The sequence below is a fragment of the Scyliorhinus canicula genome, chromosome 3 (genome assembly GCF_902713615.1).
Source record: "Scyliorhinus canicula chromosome 3, sScyCan1.1, whole genome shotgun sequence".
Taxonomy (NCBI): Eukaryota; Metazoa; Chordata; class Chondrichthyes; order Carcharhiniformes; family Scyliorhinidae; genus Scyliorhinus; species Scyliorhinus canicula.
The window spans coordinates 49,516,057-49,541,534 of NC_052148.1; the positions used below are offsets into that span (position 1 = coordinate 49,516,057).

General features: G+C 43.7%; 1 protein-coding gene across 1 annotated transcript in view; it reads right to left on the reverse strand.

The window, feature by feature from the left end:
- Positions 1–6,313: 6,313 nt before the first annotated feature.
- LOC119962649 (RNA-binding E3 ubiquitin-protein ligase MEX3C) overlaps positions 6,314–25,478 on the reverse strand; it is a 40,037-nt gene continuing 20,872 nt past the window's right edge. The window contains exon 2 of the mRNA XM_038790522.1: positions 6,314–12,708. Within this exon, the coding sequence (XP_038646450.1) occupies positions 11,450–12,708 (1,259 nt within the window). The 3' untranslated portion in view covers positions 6,314–11,449. The remainder of the gene's footprint in view (positions 12,709–25,478) is intronic.

Below are 25,478 nucleotides of genomic sequence, written 5' to 3' on the forward strand. Positions count from 1 at the left end.
TTTTGAAAATCACAAAGGAACTTTGAACATCACAAAGGAAACAATGTAATCAGAGACCTGAGAGGTGAGGTCATGTCAAAATGAATACTTAGTTGTATTAGAATGTTTAGAGCAAAGATACTTTTTACAATCAAAGTGAAATAAAAGTTACTTTACAATAAAGTCATAAAAACTTAATAACTGTTAGAAAGAGTATATAAACCCAGAGACCAGAGCAGGAACTACCAGAACTCGGAGAGGCAGAGAAGGAACAAACAAGCAGAGTCAGCGTACAGCCAGCTCGGCCATGGGAAAGATAAGACATAGCAGCCGAGCTAAAACAGCTAATACATCTAAGGAAGACTAGAATTTAAAGAGGAGGCAGAGTCAGCTCAGAGATAGCCAGCAGAGTCAGCTCTCACAGCTCGGTACATGGGAAAGATAGGACATAGCAACCGAGCTAGCCAGCGAATACATTTAAAGAAGACCAGATTTTAAAAAGAAGATTGATTGTCAAGTTGGGCCTGAAGGTCCCTTCAACCAACCAGAAGGATCCAGAAGCAAGATAGTTTTACCTTTCTGTAAAGAAAATGATTGCAGCTTTTAAAAGAAAAAAATATAATAATAAAATAACTTAAAAGTTTTAACCTGAAACAGTGGTTATTCCGAAGTTTACTTTACTTACTTAGCAATACGGGACACAGGATCGATGCTACTAAGTAGTAAGTAGATGAAATCTTCTCTGAAGATATGGGTTATACACGGGGATAACTTGAAAATATAGTTTGACCTGAATAGAACCCACCGAAGCCTGCATCGGAGTCGGGGAGTGAGAATCCCTGTTCAATATTTAGAATGTCGGCCCTTTTTGGTGGAATTCTAAGAATAGTGGTGAGTTTTCAACAACAACGTGGAGAGGATGTTTCCACTTGTAGGAAAAACTAGAAGCATGGGACACAATCTCAGACTAAGGAAGATCCTTTAAAACAGAGATGAGGAAGAATTTCTTCAGCCAGAGGGTGGTGAATCTGTGGAACTCTTTGCCACAGAAGGCTGTGGGGGCCAATTCACTGAGTGCCTTTAAGACAGAGATAGATAGGTTTTTGATCAATAAGGGGATCAGGGGTTATGGGGAGAAGGCAGAATGGGGATGAGAAAATATCAGCCATGATTGAATGGCAGAGCAGACTTGATGGGCCGAGTGGCCTAATTCTGCTCCTATGTCTTTTGATCTTATGGAGCAACCCCCATGGGTCTGGCACGGTGTTGTTGCCATTGTTGTGGCCTCCAAGGCAGCCATCTTGCTGCGTACCCCACTGACCTTGGCCCCTGGTTCTGCAGAGTGACACTGGCCGTATGGATGCCCCTACCTTCCACCATACCACACCCCAAACTGGCCACCACGTGGTCTGCCCAAGGGCAACAACCATAGTAGCCGCTACAGGGGGTTGCCGGACCGGGACCGTAGCACCTACTGCTGGTGTGGGCAATGTCAGCCGACGGTACCCTTGGCAGCAGAGACGGCTGCCAGGACCAGAGCCCCCCACGATGCCCGGCATGGGATGCGGGGATGGGAAGTCATGTGGGGGCAAGGTCTGCAGTACCAACCGGGCCATGTAGCCCTTTGGACTCTGGGCTACTCCATGGGGCTGGGGGGTTAGCAGAACTAACCCCTGAGGCTCCCTCACCACCTGGCGCTGCCAGTCCTGGAGGCCTGCTGCCGCCTCGGCCAGGGTTTGCATGCTCGCGGCCATGGGGTACAGGGCATGGACCACCTCCGTTTGGGACTGCACCACATCACGCTGTGACTGTGCCATAGTCTTCTGGGTCTGTGACTCATCAGTAGTGACTGCGCCATCTCCCTCTGTGACTGGGCCACCTCCCTGTGTCTGTACCATGTCAGCCAGCACCAGGGCAGTGCTGCTGACGTGCTCAGCCAGGGCCTGCTGTGAATGGGCTCAGGAGTGCCAATACAATGCCCAGGTGGCTCTGACACATGGCTGCCTGTGATAGGGCAGCCTTGTCCACCATCTGCATAGATTACCCCAGGCCTTGGATGTGCTGATCCATAGCCGAAACCCTTGCACCCAAGACCTCCACCATGAGCGCCACCCGTGTAATGTTGACCTGGGTGGCATACATGGACTCCTTCACCTGTGCCTGCAGATGCTGGATGCTCACCAACAACCCCTCATGTAGTCCCTGGCTCTGCGACTGCATCTCCACCAATGGGATTGTCCATTTCAGAAGCCCGAAACACGGCTGGATGGCAGCTAGTCCCTAGTACCGACTCGCCCTCTGACCGTCCGCCCCCTTAGGAGTTCGTACCTCCAACTGCTGTACCGGAGCATGTGTGTGGTGTGCACCAGAGACTGTCCCAGGAGCCTCTTTGCTACAGTGACCTACCGAGGTGAGTGTGTCTGAGACAGTGGAGGGTGTTGGAGACAGCTGTGACGGGAAATTTCTGTCATCCTTTGGACTCGAACTCCGGAGTGCCCTGGGTCTCTGGTTTTTGGCTAACGTCCCTGTTGGTGTCCTCGTCACTGGTCAGCACCTGGGATTCTGCCTGTGGCTGGGGGAGGTGGAGGGGGGCAGCCAATCACCAGCAGGTCCTGCAAGACATGATGCATTATTAGGCCGGGCTGAGGGGAGAGAGGGTGTGGTGTGAGGGGGGGGGGGGGACCACACGTGTCACAGGGAACCGCAACTCAGCGGAGTCTCACTTCTTTGCCAGAGGCCAATCTTCACCCTGGTGACTGCCCTTTCCTCGGGGCTCGCCGACCATGTCCAGGACCCGCTGCTCTGCCGAGGTGAGGGGCCGCAGGTCCTTCAGTCTTCTGCCGCTACCAGCGGTTATGGCCAGCCTTCTCCTAGGGGTGGGAGTGGATCTGTGAAAGCAGAAAGCGCAGTGTTGGGACAGTCCAATAGCGCATGCAGCCCAGGGGCACAGTGCTGCCTACTCACCCTGAGGGGGTCGTACAGTTTTGTATGGCACTGCAGGCCGGTCTGGTCGGCATTACTCACGACACCAGGGTCTCGAGCTTGGTGTCCATAAAATGGGGTGCCATCTTCTTGGCTGGGATGGTGTGTGAAGTGTATATATGCAGCTGCAGCTTGTCGTCATCCCCCCACCCCCAATGCTGGCCCCTTAATGATCATTGAATCGGTCCAGGTGCAGCACCAGTTTTGCTGTTGTAAAAGTCTATCAATTCTCCGCCGGTGTCAACACTGACTCTGAGCAACGAAGAATCCAACCGTGTATGTTTTCAAGCAAGATAGCACGTGGGCCAAAAGATAAATGGCGGGAAAATAATGAATACCCTATTCCTGCTCTTATTTTCTATGCATTAATGGTGTTTCATTTGAGTGTGCCAGATAATGATGACTCGTCTCTTCCCTTTCATGACCCAATATAATGTCTACGTCATTAGTGTCACTGACCAGTCAATGTCTGACTGGCAATTTCTGTCTTTAGCGTCAGCATGTTGCTCCCTCATACTTGGTGAAATGCTTCATAAATTTCTCCAAAACGTTGTTCACTCTCATTAGACGACCTTGGGGCACATGTTACGAGCTCAATTCTCTATTCATTTTCTGCACAGCCTCAGGTAATTTGACATTTGGGCATACATCTTCCTTCACTCGTTAAGTGTTACAGCCACTGCCTTGTATCTCTGTTCAGCTGAGTCCGAGAACTAGCACCAGCCATTTACCTTCCACACTCACCCTGTGCCACCCATTTCATAATTGCTTGAAGTTTCACTTAGGTGGGAGCACCTGCACTGGTGGAAGGTGCAGCAATGCAACTTCCTCATCTATAAAGGACACCAATGTCAATGGCATTTGGGCTGATGGCTGTCAGGAAGCTGTTATGCTACTTCCACTTTAGCAGGAAGATTCTTGAACTCCTTAATGAGATGGAATTGGTGAGATGGATAAAGGAACAGAGTTGAATTCTGGATGAGCAGTGTCAGTATCAGGTTGAAGACATAATAGTCAAACTGCAGGAGAATATCAATTTCTGTTGCTAGACAATAAAGAAGCTACAGGTAAACAAGTTTGTGATCAATTGCTTTCCATGGAATATATTGTTGTTTTGGAATACCAAACAAAGCAGCCTCTGGCTGATAATCAGTTTGAACAGGACCAGTTAGGTCAAAATTCAAGGAGAGGCATTGCTCTTCAAGGCATGAGCAGAATGTAGAGTAGACTCATTGTAATATGGTGTACAGCAAGGACAGCAGGAGATAAGAAAGCTGCTTTGCACCTGAACTGCTCAGAAACTTTAGAAAAATATATTTTTCAGACCACAAGAATTAATCCCCTCAATTCTTTTCAAACAATAATTTGATTACTATTGCTTCCTAGATAAGGTTGCATTTTCGATCAGTGTAATTAGGAGGCTATATTAAAATTTGCTTAACCCTGACCCTTAAACCCAAGAAAGCCCAACATGGAAAAAATAAAATTCTCCAATATACTAGTGATTGAAACTGGTCCAGACAACACATAACAATAAACTTGGGAGTGGGATTGTTGTTCTTTAAATAAAGGGTGTTGTTCATCATTGTGCTCGTGGGAGTTAAATGGGAGTTAAGGTGCGGCCAACACTAATGAACACATGATATTTGTGACAGACTACCAATTTAGAATAGCAAGCTTTGCTGGAAAAAACTCAAGCCGGCCTGGTAGTACCTGGGGAGAAAAAGTTAGCACTCAAGTACTCTTTTTTGGAAAGTCTTTCAGTTAACGGTTTGCCCACTGGGTAATAAGAGGCAGTGTGCCCCATCCATAAATGACAACAGTCCTATCTTAGGGAGCAATTTTAACCTAGCCACACAGGTGGAAAATTGATGGAATTGGGCAGCTACTTTTTTTAATATTCCATTTTAATGGAAAATAAATTTGGACAAGGTGTAAAAACAAGTGGCCAATCTCCATTTTCTGCCAGGTGGAATCTGCTCTAAAAGCAATTGAGGTTATCCAGTTTGAATCAAAAAAGGCCAAAGCAGAGTACTTTCTAAATGGAAAGAGGTTAGGTACAGTGGATGTCCAAAGGGACTTGGGAGTTCAGGTACATAGGTCCTTAAAATGCAAGGAACAAGTGTAAAAAAAAATCAAAAACAATGGAATACTGCCCTTTATATCTAGAATAATTTAATAATCTTTATTGTTACAAGTAGGCTTACATTAACACTACAATGAAGTTACTGCAAATATCCCCCAGTCACCACATTACAGCACCTGTTCAGGTACACAGAGGGAGAATTCAGAATGTCCAAATTATCTAACAGCCTGTCTTTCGGAACTTGTGGGAAGAAACCCACACAGACACTGGGAGAAAGTGAAAACGTCACAGATAGTGACCCAAGCTGGGAATCGAACCTGGTACCCTGGAGCTGTGAAGTGACAGTGCTAACCACTGTGCTACCTTGCTGCCCAGAAAGGATTGGAATTATAGACAGGGATAATGCTGCAGCTATACAAAACCCTGGTTAGACCCCACTTGGAATATTGTGAGCAGTTCTGGGCACCACCCCTCAGGAAGGATATTTTGGCCTTGGAGGGAGTGCAACATAGGTTTATAAAAATTATACCTGGATTACAATGATTGAGTTAAGAGAGGACAGATTCCACAAATCAGACCAGTTTTCACTAGAATTTAGAAGACTAAGGGGTGTTCTCATCGAAGTATTTAAGATATTAATAGGGGAGGACATGATAGATAAAGATAAATATTTCCACTGGAGATTCTAAAACTAGGGGGCATAGTCTAAAAATTAGGGCTAGACCATTTGGGGGGATGTTAGGAAGTACTTCTTCACTCAAAGGGTGGTAGAGGTTTGGAACTCTCTCCTACAAACAGCAGTTGAAGCTGGAACAGTTGTTATTTTTAAACTCAAGATCAATAGATTTTTGTTAAGTAAAGATATTAGAGGTTCTGGGCCAAATGCAGGTGGAGTTAGGTCACAGATCAGCCATGATCTCATTGAATGATGGGACAGGGCAGAGGGGCAGAATGGCCTACTCCTGTTCCGATGGCAGGAGCCTATAAAGGTGCTGAGTTAGTTGAAATTGAAGATGGAAATGAACAGGTTTTTGCTAGGTAAGGGCATATGTAGCAAAGGCAGATCCATAGAGTTGACATACAGGCCAGATGATTTAACTGAATGATGCAAGGCTCAGTCTCAGCTGTTCAAGCTCCCCAGTTTTAGAGCAAAGTCCAAACCTTAAACCTCTGCTTGTACCTGGATACCAATTACATGGAATCCGTCATCGCACAAGAGATCAAAAGAAAATCACCAGATCAAAACAATTAAATCAGACAAGTCAATTTTAATGGAAACCGTCTTTATTAAGTAACTTTTAATATCAGAAAAATAAAACTCTTATAATTCTCTTTACAGCAAATATATATCAGTGCTTTGGCCACATTAAGTTAAAGGCCCTTTATAAAATATATGGTTTTAAACTTTACTCAATAAATTGAATTTATATCCCTATCACTTCCCTACATATACATAACAAACGAGGTGTAGTAAAATTAGCAAATACTAAATTCTATTGGTATGTTTTTGCCATTCTCGGTTTGTGTTTTTAATAGAAATAGTACACGTTATTTCCTTGGCTTGTCAATCATAGTGTACAATGCAATTTAAAGGTTTATAGGTACAAAATACATGCTCAGTGAACATTCGTTCATTATCTATTTCAAGATGGCAACTAGTGTTAATCTTAATACTGACATCAACTAGTCTACAAGCAGAAATTAGCAGTGAAGTTATGCATTACATCATAGATGCCATCAAGGCAATTCTCACACTGAAAAAATCTCAAAATAAAAACCTTTATTTTTGTAAACTTTGAATACGAAATGTAACTTTTCAAGTGGAAATAAAAATAAAATTGTATATCTACTAGATGAATATATTTATATTTACAGGTACAGAAGTTAAACTTGCCCTTGTTGAGTGGAGAACAAAAACCATTTTGTACTGAAATAATGCTGTTGTATGGCAGTAGGAAAAATCAAATCTATTGGACCCTTTTTTCCCTTTTCAAACAATTCCCCACTGCCAATTTTCTTGCCTTGTTATCTGAAAGGATTGGCCATTTGCCAGCGTTTGGATTCACAGATGCCGATTACTTCCTGATATTTCATCCAAGCAGCCTCAACGAGTGCTAGCAGGGTGTTCAATTTCAGGAAATCTGAGGTTATGTAACTGTCATCAAGTGCAAACAGCTCTGTCAAATTTCCAACTTATTGATTTGGGGGGGGAAGAGAGATGCCAATCTAGTGTCCTAAATGATACTCCTGCAGAAACTAGTTAACACAAACATCTGACCCTCCTGCTCTGTACGGCACAAACACCCAAATTGCCGAGACATGGGACATCCTCATGGTTTTGCTTCATCTACATCATTAGGTATACACGGTCATTTATTCAAGTCAAATCAATTTATAAGTGATTCTTTTTTTTCTTTTAAAACCCGTGCCCCCAATTTTCTTCTTGCTGTTACACATCTTGCTCCAGGTAGCAGGTGGGATGATCTGTTACAAACTTACCCCACCCTCTACTCAAAGTGCAATGGTACACATCATGTCCATATTGCATTTAAACTACTAGTCTGGTTGAAGAACACCAAGTTCATCAAACTGATGCAGTCAGTAAGTAGTCCTGGGACAAAACTGTAAGCCTCAGATTAGGAACAGGCCACATTATTCTCCATAGGGTTAATATTTCCAAGTTACTTGAAATCAATTTGATACCAGAAACTGTAAACCACCAGTCCACTTATTTGAAATTTAATTTTGTCAGCTAAAAATACCAAAAAGGATTTACACTACATCAGCTTGCAACCACTTAAATTTCCAATTTGCTCTAATGACAATCATATAGAATGATCACCCTGACAACACAATTAGAATGAGATTTGGGAATTGGAGAACTGCCTCACACATTGGTTTCAGGAACAGAAATGCAAAGTAAACCTAGGTTCGTGAGTGAGTGCAAGTGCTAACCTTCATTTCACAGTTTAACAGACCAGCCCTCCAACAAACTGCCCAATGAAATAAACCCATCATTACTTAATAGTGTGGAGCAGATACCTCTGGTTGACTACGAACAGAGGTAAAGGCCCAAATAATCATTGAACTTCACCGAGCTTGAAAATTTTATTTTGAGGAAAAGGAACAACGGCTATACACCTAACAAATTATATATACCTCGTGATGATCAAATTTTAGGAGACAACTCACTACAGGGAGTTTTACAAGACACTTCCTTTGAGAGGTTGGAAGGGGAGGAAGTGCGCCAAAGTTACCACATCATTAGGAGTAGCACTTCTGCAAGAGGTTATAGAATCTCAAAATGAGCCTAAATCATAGCAAAAGCAGCTGTAAAAATAATTTAAAATAATAAAGGGCAATTTTTAAAAAAAATGAACACATCATATCAATTGCTCTGTCTGCTGCAGGATGCTGAACCAGGGTTTAGAAAGCATATTCTCCTGAGCCTGTTCCATACTATAAACCAATTGGCTGATGTCTGGTTTTAAAGCTATAGTGACGTTCCCTTCCTGAACTGGGCAAAATCTGATAATTAACTTGTTGATTTTATAGTGATATGGATTTCAGACATGGAGTTTTGATGATATTTTGGAATTTTCCAAGGACATATTTAGAACAAACACATGAAGCATTCTGAATTACCTGTGCTGCAATGTTTAAAATCTCATTGATTATATACTCCATACTATCACATGCAAAACCCATTTCATTTTGAAGCAAGCTAAAGAAATGACTGGTGAATTTTTTGTTGCTGGGAAAGCCACTAAAAGACTGACAGGGGCCCAAACAACAACTAACTGTCAAAGAACAAGGTGCAAATCAGCCTTGCCCATAAAGCCAATAGGGACAGCAATCCCTGGTCAACCATCTGACAGTCCACAGAAACTTGAAAAAACAAAGCTGCGGGTTTCCAAGTTTCATTTGTGTTTTAAACAGAATGCAGATTTCATAAACCAATCTTAGAAAGAACGGCAACTAAAACCATGAGACCCTCCCAAAATTGTATATATTTTTCTTTTAAAACTTGGCAAGGTATATGGTTCAAATTCTTAACACTGACCCTACAATAACCACTCATCCCAAATGCAGCATTTTTACGGGAGTATAATGGACACAGAATTTTAACAGTTTACTTAACATGGTCAATGTGAAAATCAAACTCCATTTTGATATTTTAAAGGAACCAAATGAAACACAATGATAGTTTTCCACAGAGTACACAAGACCAGTACAGCCAAAATGCAATTTAAACACAAGTGATCCAATTAACCAATTGTTTTGCCCTTTACAGCAGCCAACTCATCAGTAGTTACCATGCAACAGAAAAATAATACTGCAACGACTACTGCCAAACTAAGCAGTAGTTCTGCATCGACTAAATTTAACACCCAACAATAAAATAGGTGTTTTAATCAACTGTTTTACTTACTTCCTAAGCTACCCTCAAAGACACAAAGGTTCAGGAAGATCAGCAGTCAGTTGCCTCAGACAAATCAGTTATCTTCAGTGCTACAGTTTGAGCAAGGCAAATGTGCCTAAATCTTGGTAATGATTAGGGGTGGGCTTTTGAAAATCACGAGCCTTAACGGAGGTCTGCAGTGCATCACAAGTCCTCAAAAAGGTTTCAGTTTCCTTTATAATGCAAGAATGAAAGAAATTGGAACTATGCTACAAGGTGGACACAGGGTGCAGTATAGGTTAATAACTCATTGGATTCCCTTCAGCTGACCAGTTACTGGTCTTGGATGGTTCAGCAGTAAGAAACAAAGTTTCCCCTCAAAGAGGGATTGCTAGATGCTTCTGGAGATCTTGAAATACAGCAGTGAAAAGTGATCATTACCACTGAGTATCCATCAAGCTGGGTACACAGCTGAGAACAGAAAAAGGAAGTGTCATTGTGTACTGATCCACGGGTACAAGGAGACAGTACAGTTAGAGGCTGAAACTTAGTCATTCCTGGACAAATGACTGAGGTTGCTGAAAATTTCCAAGATCTTTCACAGCAGGGCTCTGCAGCGACCTGAGGGGTGATAATTGGTCACAGCCCACAATGCACCATGTGTTGAAAATCACTCAATTATTCCATTAACAGCTGTTTCCCCCCAGGAAATGAGCCAATAATCTAGAGGGAATCAGAGAGTGGAAGCAATGACGAATCATGCAGCAGCCTGGGGGGCAAATTACTTACCAACGTGGCTGGAGATTGAGACCTCAAAAAGGAAAAAGGTGGTTTAACGTTAACTCCCTCCTCCCAACAAATAAAATCTGAAAACTAACATTCCCTTCCCTCATTTCTTGATTTTACCTTATGCAAAAACTGGCTTGTGCATCCTGCAGTTGGGGTACGTTTAGTTTAAGACACGTGTTAGACACAAGACAAGTACAACACACAAGGCTGTAAACTGTCTAGTTCAATTTGGTTCACAAAATGTGCGAGAGTCACATTTCCCATCACAAGCACAACTTATTCAACATTTAAAAAAATGTTATGTAATAAAACAACTGGGAGAGGGGAGGACAAAAGAGGATGAACCTTTATAACTCACTTTAATGAGTTAGCAGCTCTTGTCCACAATTACAAATTTCTAGTGTAAACTAAACTGGACTTAATACTTCACGTTCATTACACTACTTCAATCCTTTTTCCTTAGCCCCAACAGTTAAGCATTTCTTTCTTGTCCACGATCACTGCTCTATGTAAAGTCCTGGGGGAGAGTTCCATGGGTGCCAGCAGCCCTCTGGTACATCACCCAATTGTGGACGCTTTCTATGTTTAAATCTATATTGGGGTGTGTGGTGGAGGCAGCAGAGAAAACGAAAAAGCCAACAGGCTATTAAATCACTTGTTAGAGGCATCACAACTTCAATTGCTTCCACAAACCAAACAGTTACACACTTCCCAGTAGCAATAATTGGATAAAAGTCAGAAAGGGGAACAGGAACAATCATCAATTTCACTTTTGTTAGCATCCTTACTACAGGACTGCTAAAGATCAGCTAACTTGGTAGAGACTGGCAATCAATCAGACTTGAGGCCTATATTCAGAATATGTATCCCTCTAGAAAAAGGGATAGGTGTGGCACAGCTTAAAGCTCAAGGGCCATTTTCACACTGTCAAGTACGTTCTGTCAAGTACGTTCTCAAATCCTGCACGTAAACACTCAAATAAACAAACCCATCTTGTATTGTGATTCGTGAAGGAGTTTGCCTCCCAGAACAAAAGAGAGGTTATTACCCAACTTATTTAAAAATTTACAGAAAACTCGTAACCTAATCCTAAGAATTGAACTACATAACAGTCACATTTTAGCAGTAGGAAGTTCAGACAAGTACCAACATACGTTCTCTCCCCCCACACCCCCTTATCCAATCAACACCCTTCCAAGTAGTCCATTGAGTTAAGAGTAGATGCGAATGGCCTGAGTAACAGGGGTGTTGCACACTGGACACTTTGGCTCTTCCTGGTCGCAGATTCGGTTGGCACACTCCATACAGAAATGATTGTGGCCGCACGGCACCAGGGCTGCGATCACTTCACTTTCAAAGCAGACCACACAATCGCGTTTCCCTCGGGCCATACCAGAGCCAGACGAGTCGGTGGGTGAACCGGAAGTAGTGCTACCATCAGAAGAAGAGTAGCTTGTACCATTGGAGAAGGCAGAGATGTATACTGGAAGCTCAACTTGACTCACCATGTTCAAGGGGTCACTGCATGGCCTTCTAGCAAGGGGGAACTCTATGTTTTCTATAAAGGTTGGTGATAGGCGAGGGGTAGTTGGTTGGCTATCATGGGCTATTGTGCCAGTCGTCGATTCATTACCAAAGCCAATAGGGCTTGCCTGTTCAAACGGACACCAGATCACAGATGGAGCTGTTGCTGGAAGGGAGTCAAAAGCAGGTGATTCAAACCCCAGATCTTCAGAACTCATGGTTGCGAATGATTCTCCAAACCAGAAACCACCTGCACTGAATGGACTTGTCGGGCTGAAATCAGTCATCTGGTTACTTCCAAAGTAGGAATCAGTTGACCCACTGCCAAGGGAGCTTGAGCTGTCATTTCTGTAGCTGGAGAGAAGTCTATTGCGGGCAGGAGGAATGGAGTTCATCTTCCCCCATGTGGTCTCAAATCCATTGCTGTCAAAACTCACATCTGTGCCATTGGAATGGAAATCATTTTCTTCATTGATTTCAATGTAATTGCCTGTACGAACAGCAATGTGCGCTTCTATCTCTTCCCTGGCCCGATCAACATTTTCAGGCATGCCAGTCACTTCGAACACTGGCTCTTTATCACGGCTAGGAGTGACTATGTATGTATGGGTTTGTTGCTGAATTCGTTTAATTGTGGCACCCTTGGGCCCTACCACCAGACCCACCACACGGTAGGGCACTCGTACCTGAATGGTGGTTTGCCCAGGTAGATTTGGGGTGCCAGGTACAGAGAGGCCAGATATTCCAGGTGCTGCCCCGGGCACTGCTCCATTTTTATTTCTTGATGCTCGTATCATTGAGAAGTGTTCTGCAGCTGAAATTATCTCTCTTTTTGCCATAGCCACATCCTCTTTCCTCCCAGTAACGACAAAAATAGGCTCCTCTCCTCGAACCGGAGTCTTGATGTAAGTGTTGGTTTTTGCTCTCAGTGCCTTGATTTTGCAACCTTCAAATATTAAAGGATGGAGGTGGGGGAAAAGAGGAAGAAAAAAAAAAATGTTAGAACAACTAAATAAAATGCTGTCTGCATTTGCAACACAAACATACATCATCAGCTTTCCTCAAACATGTCCTTGCAATTTAATATAATCTTAATTTCGCTGAGAGTTTCTACTTGGAAAAAAAGTGTTTAGTGCAAGATACATTGATGCAACTCATTTTCACACAGGACACTGAAAACCCATTTAACATTTCTGACCATGTAGTGACCAAGTGAAGGGAAATAATGAGAAGAAATCAATGTGGGGTGGGGAGGGTAGAAACAGAAAAGGAAATTTAAGAAATTAATAAATGCAGAGTTAAGAAATTAATAAATGCAATGTACCTGCTGAAAGGGTACATTGAAAATGTAATGAAAGCAGATTCAATAGTAACTTTCAGAAGAGAATTGGATAGATACTTGAAAAAAGGACAAATCTCCAAGTCTATGGAGAAAGGCAAAGCAGTGGATCTAAAATTAGACAGTTCAAAAAGCTGGCACAGGTGCAACGTCTTTCTGCTGCCTGATTCTGTAAGTGGATATCGCTTTTACATGAAGTGTGGCATTTGTCAATAACAGACCCCTCACAATAATAAGATATCGGAACAGAAAACAAATTAAGGCCCAGTTGCCAATATATATTCCACTGCAATTAGATTTCAAACACTGGCTCGCAAATTGCATCACTGAGGCGGAGGCCCATAACTGATAGAGAAGGTATTTAGGCCATTTGAGCATTTTTTTTAATAAATGAAAAAGACCATTTCAGAGATTGATTATCTGCTATAACAAGAAAGAGAACACCCAGAAACCCATTGACAAAGTGGATTCAACAAGACAGATAATCCTCGATAATTAACCAAATATCGTTCTGAGAAATTTAGATTTGCAGAAACAATGTTCATTAGAATTCAAACACGTGGATAGGGAGTTCTGCTGGTACTGCCCACTCGTATAGCACTGTAAAGCACCAGACTGGCCATGCAGAGTATGCACCAACATTCCAATGCTTTCCCTGGAGGGGAATATCCCATTAAACTGGGTACCTCTAGGAGTATAGATCAGAAAGCAATATTCAACACCAACATTGTGGTCCTGCACTCATCCACCAAAATTAATTATTCCAGGATGATCCTGGAATGCAAAGATAGCCCCTGGCTTCTTTCCTCTATTTGGTCATACAAAGATGATTCGATCAGCTGCTGCCATTTTCCTCTCTTCCCTTAGCCCCCCTGGCAAAGCTTACCCCACAGCCCCGAATTCTGATCCCATCTCCTCTTGTGCCTGCTCCAAGCTCATCTTGTCCACGGGGCCATCTCTTGCTCTCTGACCCTATTCTCACTAAATTATGACATCAAACTCCCCTTTCTAGCTCGTTAGCCCTTCTTACTTGTCAGGTACCATCTCTCTCTCGCAGCAGTTGCCATCATCCCTCAGAAAAAAAACCTTGCTTTTTGCTCAAGTCCTCAAATACATTTTCATCCTCCTAAATCGGTGTCAATCTTCCCCAAAACACGATGTTTGAAACCCTCCAAAAATCAGGTTTCCAACTGTACCACAGTACTGAAACAGTTCTCAGTAAGGCCACAATTAGATCCTGTGTCAAAGCGATTCAGTCTCATCCTTCAGCTTGTGTGCAGCCTTGTACAAGGCTGACCACACTATATTCCTTTACCATTCCATGGTACCACTTTGGCTCAACTGCTCTCAAGAGAACCTGGTGGAGTGGTGCAACAACAACAATCTGTCCTTCAATGCCAGCAAAACTAAAGAGCTCGTCTTTGACTTCAGCAGGCAAAGTACTGTACACGCCCCTGTCTGCATCAACGGTGCCGAGGTGGAGATGGTTATTAACAGCCTCAAATTCCTAGGAATGTACATTACCAAAAATCTGTCCTGGTCCACCCACGTCGCGCTACCACCAAGAAAGCACTACAGCTCCTATACTTCCTCATGAAACTGAAGAAATTCAACATGTCCACACTGACTCTTACCAACTTTTACAGATGCACAATAGATAGCATCCTACCTGGCTGCATCAGAGCCTGGTATGCCAAGACCGCAAGAAACTTCAGAGTTGTGAACACAGCCCAGTCCATCACATGAACCTACCTCCCACCATCCATTGACTAACTACACCTCCCGCTGCCTGAGGAAAGCGGGCAGCATAATCAAAGACCCCTCCAACCCGGCTTACTGACTCTTCCAACTTCTTCCATCGTGCAGGAGATACAAAAATCTGAGAACATGCATGAACAGATTCAAAAACAGCTTCTTCCCCACTGTTACCAGACTCCTAAACCACCCTCTTATGGACTGATCCGATTAATACTACACTCCCATATGCTTCACCCGATGCTGGTGTCTATGTGTTTTTATTGTGGACCTCGTGTTGCCCTTTCATGTATTTTCTTTTTCTTTACTAAATGATCCGTTTGAGCTGCTCGCACAAAAATACTTTTCACTGTACTTTGGGACAGATGACAATAAACAAATCTAAATCAAAGGCTCCATAATTGCAGCCAGAGAGTCACCTGCAATGACTTTTCTCCCTTTTCCCTCACCATTACTACTTGTTCTCTCAAGGAACTCCCCATTTCTTCTCCATATGCTGCCCCTTGACCATCACAGAATGAACACAGAATTTGGAGTCAGTGGTGGCCATTCACCTCCTTGAACCTGCTTTATTATTCAATACAATCATTGTGGTCTCAATTCCACTTTCCTATCTACCCAGTATACCTTTTGACTCCCTTGTCAAACCACAATCTATCCAACTCACCTGACCTTGTCTCCATTGCTCTGTGGAAGAACAGAATTCCAGTGCTGAATCAGCAGGAATTCCCGGCTGGGTCACTGTCTGTGCGGAGTCTGCACGTCCTCCCAGTGTGTGTGGGGGTTTCCTCCGGGTGCTCCGGTTTCCTCCCACAGTCCAAAGATGTGCGGGTTAGGTGGATTGGCTATGCTAAATTGCCCGTAGTGTCCTAATAAAAGTAAGGGGGGGTTGTTGGGTTACGGGTATAGGGTGGATACGTGGGTTTGAGTAGGGTGATCATTGCTCGGCACAACATCGAGGGCCGAAGGGCCTGTTCTGTGCTGTTCTATGAACATTGATCTGTCAGACTAAAATCCTCACCTGCAACCCATGTGACAAACACCACCTCCTTAGTCACCGACTCCATCCTTCTTCCTGGCAACTACATTGAACCAGATTATTCTCAATCATGGGTGTCATATCAGACTTCAAAATGAGCTTGACCACATACGCACAGAAGACCATCCATTACAACCTCTGCTTCAGCTATCTCCTGCTGAAACAATCATCCATGGCCTTCATTAGCTGTGGATTTGACTATTTCAATCCTTTCTTGGTTGGTCTCCCATCCTCAAAGTGGAGATCGTCCAAAACTCTTCTGCCCATGTCCCAACACACAGTAAATCCCATGCACCTACCACTCCTATGTTCACAGACCAACATAAACCTCCCAGATTAAGCAATGCCTCAGTTTCAAATATATCCATGGCCTCACCCCATCTCCTGTCCATAAGATGAGAGAACAGAAGTAGGCCATACAGCCCAGCGAGTCTGCTCTGCCATTCAATAATCCTACTTGTGACAATAAAGATCATCATTATTATTATTAATCCTCAACTCCACTTTCTTGCCTTATCCCCATAACCTACTATCCCCACACTGATTAAAAATGTATTGTTTAGCCTTGGACATACGTAATGGCCCAGCCTACAAAGCTCGCTGTGGTAAAGAATTCCACAGATTCACTACCTTCAGGAGAAGAAATTCCTCCTCATCCATGGGTGACCTCTTACTCAGATCATACTATCTGATCGTTGTCCTATAAGGGAAACAACCTCATCAGCTACCCAGTTAAGCCAAATGTGAATTCTATGTGTCTCAATAAGGCCACCTCACATTCTTCTAAACTCTAATCAGTACAGGTCCAAACCAGTCAACCTCTCCTTAGCACTCCATACCTGGAATCAACCTTGTGATCCTTGTCTGGACTGCCTCCAATGCCAGCATACCTTTCCTTGGGTAAGGGGACCAAAACTGTTCTCAGTATTCCAGGTGTGGTCCAACTAATGCTTTATATAGTTTTAGCGAGACATACGTATTTTTATACTCCATTGCTTTTGAGATAAAGACAACATTCCATTTGCCTTCCCCATTAGCGGCTGAATCTGCACGCTAGCTTTTTGTGCGTTACACACAGGGACTTCCCAAATCCCTTAGTTCTGCAGTTTTTCTCCATTTAAATAATATTCAGCTCCTTTATTCTTCCTACCAAATTGCACAACTCCACATTTTCCTACATTTATATACCATCTGCAAAGTTTTTGTCCACTCACCTAACCTGCCTATAGCCCTCTGTCGACGGTCATCCTCACCAGCAGCCTTCCCACCTATTTCTGTGTCATCCACAAGCTTGGCAATAATGCATTCACTTCACTCGCCCGAGTCATTGATATGCATTGTAAATAATTGCAGCCACAGCCCTGATCCCTGCTTCACTCCACTAGTTACAGTTTGCCATCCTGAAAATGCCCCTTAACTCAACATCGTCTTCTATTAGTTAGCCAATCCTCTATGCATGCTAATATACTACCACTACCAACATGGGCTCTTATTTTATTATGTAGCCTTTTGTGCTGAACCATATCGAACACTTTTTTGGAAATCCAAGTATGTTACATCAACTGGTTCCCCTTTATCTAGCCTGCTCATTACCAGCCAGAGATACAAGTGTTCCTTTAATTCTAGCCTCTTAAATATCCTCCATTTCAATGTTTCCTCTATTTCAATGGTTCCACTATCGGAGGCAGTGCCATACGCTGCCATGGTTCTAAGCTCTGGAATTCTCTTGCTAAATCTCTTTCTTCTTGTAAGACACACCTTAAAGCATCTGCTCCCAAATCTCATATGGCGGTGTAAATAAATTGCTTTACAACACCAAATGAAGTGCCGCGGGATATGACAAGTTGTTGGTGTGAGATTGAAAAATACTGTTCAAAAAGGGGACAAGGTTGGTTATATTTTGCAAATTTTCAGGGATACAATGTTGTATGAAGAAATGAAATCTCAAACTCTTATGATCAACTTAAAAGATGCACATACTGTATATTCCCCATACAAACATGACAGGTCCAGGCCACATCGGGTAGAATGTCCACTCTATCCAGAATGTATTGAATGGAAGAACAGTGAGGCTCCATGATCACAACCATCAGTCACTGGGAGTACAGAACGTGAGTATTCAAAAAGAGACAGGTTTCTACTATTTTGTCTTGCACTCATCGGGGCAATCAAAGACGACCAAATCTCAAAAGGGAACCATTTATATTACACGAGAAGAGAAGGTGCTAATTTGTTGGCAGGGGTAGATTCAAGGCTAGCATGCCAACGGCTGCATAAATTCACACAGCCCCGTCTTTTGCAAACAGAAAGAACATGGCCACAAACAGCACTTTTTAAAAATAAATAAAAGCTTGACGGATAGCCATTTCCTGATTCACTTCTCATGGCAATGCCTTGACCAAAGTCAAAGTGTCTGGTTGGAAATTAAACAAACGTTTGCCAGTTAATTGTTTACCCTGGTGTATTCTCCATGGCAATGTCTCTACCAAGTCCACTTGCCAACCAATCAACACCCTCTTTTCACATTGTATAAAATAGTTACTCCTTTTGAGATTTGGCATTGTTGCGATTCTGTCCCGAGAAGTTAAAGATGAAAAACTTCCAACAGCAATGCCTACAACAACCACACTATTGCACCCAGCTCATGTCTTGAAAGGCAAACCAGGAAACTCCTCCCAGAAAGGCAAAGCCCTCAAATGTGACAGACTTATGCACATCTGATTCCAAGCATTCTTGCTGTCTCCATTACAGCCTATTATGTAGGCTCAGAACTGGAGGAAGGCCAACACATAACAAATAACTAATGACAGTGGAAGTGCGACTAGCCGCAGGGAAGTAGCAAATACAATACTGTGCCAACATTGCACTGTGCTTCCTCCCAGATGCACAGGCAGCTTCCTGTACAGTTCATGGAATAAGACAACTCCCTTTGAAACACCTGTAATGGAAAAAAAAGCTAGTCTGAATTTGAATGTTGGAAGTAGCTGTAACTTCTAGTGATACATTAGTCCTATCTTCGAGTTTAACTGTGATTGTACCTCTGCAAAACAGTCTTTAAAATAAAAAGCAGAAATATTTAGCAAGTCATCGATTGACCTCCAGATTATGGGTCTGGAGCAAAACATCTACTGAACATTCAGCGAATTAAAAATAATTTCAAGAGCTTCACCAGTGCAATAAGGCAGTATTTTAAAATTCAATTTAAAAGTTCTGAAATTCAAACAGATTTTTTCATGAATTATAAAAGTACCAGTCAAGTAACTTTGTGCAGCACAATTTGCTGTGACAAATGATTGATTTTTCACTTTAAATTATCTTTCCCTGTCATCAGCAGCTTGTCTTTAATCAGAGGCATGTTTTAAAGGCTGTGCATTCCCCTTTGCTGATGGAGCATTTCATGTTATTATTAAATTAGACCTCACACCATCAGTATACACCCAGTTTTAATCCAGAACCTAACTCAAAGGAGTTGAGTGACTGCATGGCCCAGTATTGTGGTAATCAGCTGGAATCTTTCTTCAACCATAGTCGAATGAAGGGCAGAAAAAACATCTACATTTTAGAATAGGTGCCAGGCAAGTCAAAGAACTAAGTGGCTCTGCAAGGGTACCTCCTGCACATGCCTGGAATTTTAAGATTGCGACACGCACCCCCAATTCACTTGCCCTTTTTAATAATATAATACAACACAAGGGCCATCTGTGATTTCGTAGCCTTCAGCAGACTTTCTGCTATTAGGCACGATTGATCTCCATTCACCACCTGCTCACTGGTTTCAGGGGTGTATAGGAAGACACAATTGTAAGTCTCCATCTGATTGCTGTGATGCAATATATTGTAGCATTCAATAAAATGGAGCATTAAAGTCAATTTTTCAAAGAAATATCAGAGCAATAACTCGTGTTCTGGCGTCAAAAATTTCAGGCTGGCAACTACAGAAAATGGGAGCCTGGGTTTGAATCCCTCGACAAAAATCTAATCTAATTTTCAATAAAAATCTGGAATTGGGGTGGGGGTGTAGGCTTGGGTGGGGTGCTCTTTCCAAGAGCAGGTGCAGACTCGATGGGCCAAATGGCCTCCTTCTGCACTGTAAATTCTAAAGTTCTAATGATGACCATAAAACCATGTCGATTGTTCTAAAACCCCACCTTGTTCACTAATGTCCTTTCGGGAAGGAAATCTGCTTGATGGAACAGCATTTCAGTGAGCTTTACACAGGGTACAATTAGATATTAAGACAGGACAAGGTGAAGGATCTGCATTTGGAGAAAGGATTGCGCCAGTCTGGAGGAGCCAAGGGAGAGGATAGAGCTGCCGAGAGGGAGTGAATTCAGGTTTCTGCAGGTAAGGGACTTTGCGCGAAAGGTCTGGAGGTGGTTCCCTAGGTTGCCGGGATACACCCTGCTGGAATGATTGCTGCTTCCGGATGGCTGTAAGGGGAGGAGAGCCGGTGGTGAAGATCAAGGAGAAATAGAAAGCTGAGTTAAGAGGGGAGATGATTTGGAGAGTATGGAGTGAGGAATTATCAATGGCATTATTTAAAAAACAAAATAGAGTACCCAATTCATTTTTCCAATTAAGGGGCAATTTAGTGTGGCCAATCCACCTACTCTGCACATCTTTGGGTTGTGGGGGCAAAACCCATGCAAACACGGGAGAATGTGCAAACTCCACACGGACAGTGACCCAGAGCCAGGATCGAACCTGGGACCTCGGCGCCGTGAGACAGCAGTGCTAACCACTGCGCCACCGTGCTGCCACATCAATGGCATTATCATCACTGAATCCCCACAATCAACATCCTGGGCGTAACCACTGATTAAAAACTGAACGGGACTAGCCACATTAATACAGTGGCTACCAGAGCAGGTCAAAGTAACTCACTTCATGATTCTCCAATGCCTGCACACCATCTAAAAGGCACAGGTCAGGAGTGTAATGGAATACTCTCCAGTTGCCTGGACAAGTGCAGCTCCAACAACACTCAAGAAGCTTGACACCATCCAGGACAAAGCAGCCCGCTCGATTGCTACCCCTTCCACAAACATTCAATCCTTCTACCACCGAACAGTGCCAGCAGTGTGCACCATCTACAAGGTGCACTGCAGGAACCCGGCAAGGTTTCTTAGGGAGCACCTTCCGAACCCACAACCACTACTATTTGGAAGGACAAGAGCAGCAGATACCTGGGAACACCACCACTTAGAGGTTCTCCTCCAAGTCACTCATCACCCTGACTTGGAAATGTATCTCCATTCCTTCATTGTCGCTGGATCAAAATCTTAACAGCTGTGGGAGCTCAGGGACGAGGCCGATGTCCCTGGCTCCTTCACGTGCGGGAAGTATGTCCAGCTGCAGCTCGTTAGACTGCATGATGGCTCTGGAGCTGCGGATGGACTCACTTTGAAGCTTCCGCGATGCTGAGGAGGTCGTGGATAGCACGTTCAGTGAGTTGGTCACACCACAGATTATGATTGCTGAGGGAGAAAGGGAATGGGTGACCAAAAGGCAGAGAAAAAGCAGGAGGGCAGAGAAAAAGCAGGAAGGCAGAGCAGGTGTCCCCTGCGGTCACCTCCCTCCAAAACAGGTATACCGTTTTGGATACTGTTGGGGGAGATGGCTCACCAGGGAAGGCAACAGTAGCCAGGTTCATGGCACAGTGGCTGGCTCTGCTGTACAGAGGGGCGGGAAAAAGAGTGGACGGTCTACACCTGGGCTAGACTGGAACCAATATCCTTGGGGGTGCTTTTGCTAACGCTGTTGGGGAGGGTTTAAACTAATGTGGCAGGGGGATGGGAACTGTAAGTGGACAGTGACGAGGTAGTAACTAAAGCCTGTAAGGAACTAGATCATGAAGTCAGCGTGACTAAGGGGAAGTCAGCGTGACTAAGGGGACGAGGAGGCAGGGTGCAGATGATGAACGCAAAGGGACTGGTGGTCTGAGATGCATTTGTTTTAATGCAAGAAATGCTTCACAGCTCCAGGGTCCCAGGTTCGATTCCCGGCTGGGTCACTGTCTGTGTGGAGTCTGCACGTCCTCCCCCTGTGTGCGTGGGTTTCCTCCGGGTGCTCCGGTTTCCTCCCACAGTCCAAAGATGTGCGGGTTAGGTGGATTGGCCATGCTAAATTGCCCGTAGTGTCCTAATGAAAGTAAGGTTAAGGGGGGGTTGTTGGGTTATGGGTATAGGGTGGATACGTGTGTTTGAGTAGGGTGATCATGGCTCGGCACAACATTGAGGGCCGAAGGGCCTGTTCTGTGCTGTACTGTTCTATGTTCTAAGTGTAATAGGCAAGGCAGATGAACTTGGGGCTTGGATTAGTACTGGGAGTATGATGTTATAGCCATTACTGAGACTTGGTTGAGGGAAGGGCATGATTGGCAACTAAATATCCCAGGATATCGATGCTTCAGGCAGGACAGAGGAGGTAAAATGGGTGGAGGAGTTGTATTACTGGTCACAGCTGTGCTGAAGAAGGGCACTATGGAGGACTCGAGCAGTGAGGCAATATGGGCAGAGCTCAGAAATAGGAAGGGTGCAGTAACAATGTTGGGGCTGTACTACAGTCCTCCCAACAGCGAGCGTGAGATAGAGGTACAAATATGTAAACATATTATGGGAAGATGTAGGAGCAACAGGGTGGTGGTGATAGGAGATTTTGATTTCCCCAACATTGACTGGGATACACTTAGTGTCAGAGGTCTAGATGGAGCAGAATTTGTAAGGAGCATCCAGGAGGGTTTTCTAGAGCAGTATGTAAATAGTCCAACTCGGGAAGGGGCCATACTGGACCTGGTGTTGGGCAATGAGCCCGGCCAGGTGGTTGAAGTTTCAGTCGGGAATTACTTTGGGAATAGCGATCAGAATTCCGTAAGTTTTAGAATACTCATGGACAAAGACGAGAGTGGTCCTAAAGGAAGAGTGCTAAATTGGGGGAAGGCCAACTATACCAAACTTCGGCAGGAGCTGGGGAATTTGGATTGGGAGCAGCTGAAGGTTGAAGGTAAATGCACATTTGATATGTAGGAGGCTTTTAAAGAGAGGTTGATTAGAGTGCAGGACAGACATGTCCCTGTGAAAATGAGGGATAGAAATGGCAAGATTAGGGAACCATGGATGACAGGTGAAATTCTGAGACTAGCTAAGAGGAAAAAGGAAGCATACACAAGGTCTAGGCGACTAAAGACAGACGAAGCTTTGGAAGAATATCGGGAATGTAGAACCAATCTGAAACGAGGAATCAAGAGGGCTAAAAGGTGTCATGAAATACCTTTAGCAAACAGGTGCAGACGAAGGCGCTTTGGTGGTGGGGGACTCAATTACTAGGGTTCAAGGAGAGACGGGAAAAGTTTAAGGGAGATATGCGTGAAAAGTTCTTTACGCAGTGGGTGCCTGGAACGCATTGCCGGTGGGGGTGGTAGAGGCGGGCACGATAGCGTCATTTAAGATGTAGACAGATATATGAATGGGCAGCGAGCAGAGGGATACAGATCCTTAGAAAATAGGTGACAGTTTTAGTTAGAGGATCTGGATTGGCGCAGGCTTGGAGAGCCGAAGGGCCTGTTCCTGTGCTGTAATTTTTCTTTGTTCTAGCACTGAGGGTGTACTACACCTCAAGTACTGCAACAGTTCAAAAAAGCCAAAATAAAAAATAAAACCTCACCCGTTGAAAGAACACTCAACCTCGGCCCAGTTCCCTGCCCTATCCCCGCACAACGATCATGGCCAATCCACCTAACCTGTACATTGGCGGCACGGCGGCACAATGGTTAACACTGTTCCTTCACAGCTCCAGGGACCCGGGTTTGATTTCTGGCTTGGGTCACTGTCTGTGGAGTCTGCACATTCTCCCAGTGTCTGCGGGCATTTCCTCCGGCTTTCTCCCACAAGTCTCAAAAGACATGCTTGTTAGATTAGGTGAATTGGACATTCTAAATTCTCCTTCAGTGTGCTCGAACAGCACCAGAGTGTGGCGACTACAGGATTTTTACAGTAACTTCATTGCAGTGTTAATGTAAGCCTACTTGTGACAATTATTATTTTTACTACTACTACATCTTTGGACACAGAGGAAACTTAGCATGGCCAATCCACCATGTTTACCTGGTCTGGCTTACATGCGACTCCAGATTCATAGTAATGTGGTCGAAACGAGATGGGCAACAAATGCTCACATCTCATGAAAGAGGAGAAAACAGGAAAGGTGTATTAAAAGAATATAAATTGGAAACACCCAAAGATTTGAGAGTTGAAATCTGTCAGCACAATGAGTCACTGCTTCCCAGGTGCCAAAAAAAAGAGGTAGTGCACATTTCAAGCTGGTAATTTTTAAAGTGATCAGACAAAATACAGGAAATTAATGTTGGGGTACCCTCAGGCAACAACGATAGAATGACTAGGCGTGGCATTATCTCTGGTTCAAATACTGAATATTACAAGTCAGGTTTTAGAAAGCTCTCTTCAAATAAATGAGAAGCAGCCTTGCAAACTTTATAAGATTGGTGATAAGTTCATAAGATATAGGAGCAGAATTAGGCCATTTGGCCCATTGAGACAGCTCCACTATTTGATCATGGCTGATCTCATCCTGGCCTCAACTCCACTGCCCTGCCCGTTCTGCAGAACCCTTCAACCCATGACCAATTAAAAATCCATCCAACCCCTCCTTAAATTTACCCACTGTCCTAGCATCCACCGCACAACCTTTTGGGAGCAGTAGTTTCTCCTCAACTCCGTTTTAAATTGCTACCTCTTATCCTAAGACTATGACCTCTCGTTCCAGAGAATGGTTTGTTCAAAACCCCAGCAGAGAATAAACAGAACTTTAAAAGGACACAATGCTAAGCATGCAGCAGAGATGCATAATTACTGCAACCCTAAATAAATGAACAAATTCTTCAAGGAGGTTACAACATTGCTAAAAGGCAGACCCACAGTCCTTTTTGGAATTAGGAAACATTTTTGGCACAATTATGGTTTAGTAAGTAAGCATGATAATTTGGATGATAGCATTGTTTGTGTCTGGTGGTGGTGGTGGTGGTGGGGGGGGGGGGGGGGGGGGGGGGGGTATTGTCTCCACTTTACAGGTAACAAAAAAGGTGTCCGAGCATCAACCCTAGAGACAATCTAATCCAAATGAGATGGGCTCACATCTAGCAGCTGACATTTAACAGATAAATGTAGTTATGCTTGACAGGAGGGAAAATGGCAAGTGTGTGCAACATGCTGGTTTCTGAATTAACATTTGCTCAGAGGAAAGTAGTTATTGAATACAAATCTCTAAGTAAAAGGAGCAGAGTGCCTATGCCGGAAACAAATTAGGATGATCCAATATAAAATAAAAAGCACCAGTGTCAAAAACCTATTTTGGGCTCAACTGATAATGTTCAGTTCTGGCTGCCTCAAACTGAGAGATGGATGAGGTGCAAATGGAGTCTGGGAAAACTGCTCATTTTTCTAGGAGCATCCTGGAATGTAAAGTAACCCTTGGTTTATTTTCTATACTTCAAACAGTCTTAAACTCCCCAAAAGTGCAAGGAGCTCATGGTTTTCTGCGTCCGGAGAATATACTCATTTCTTTTTTA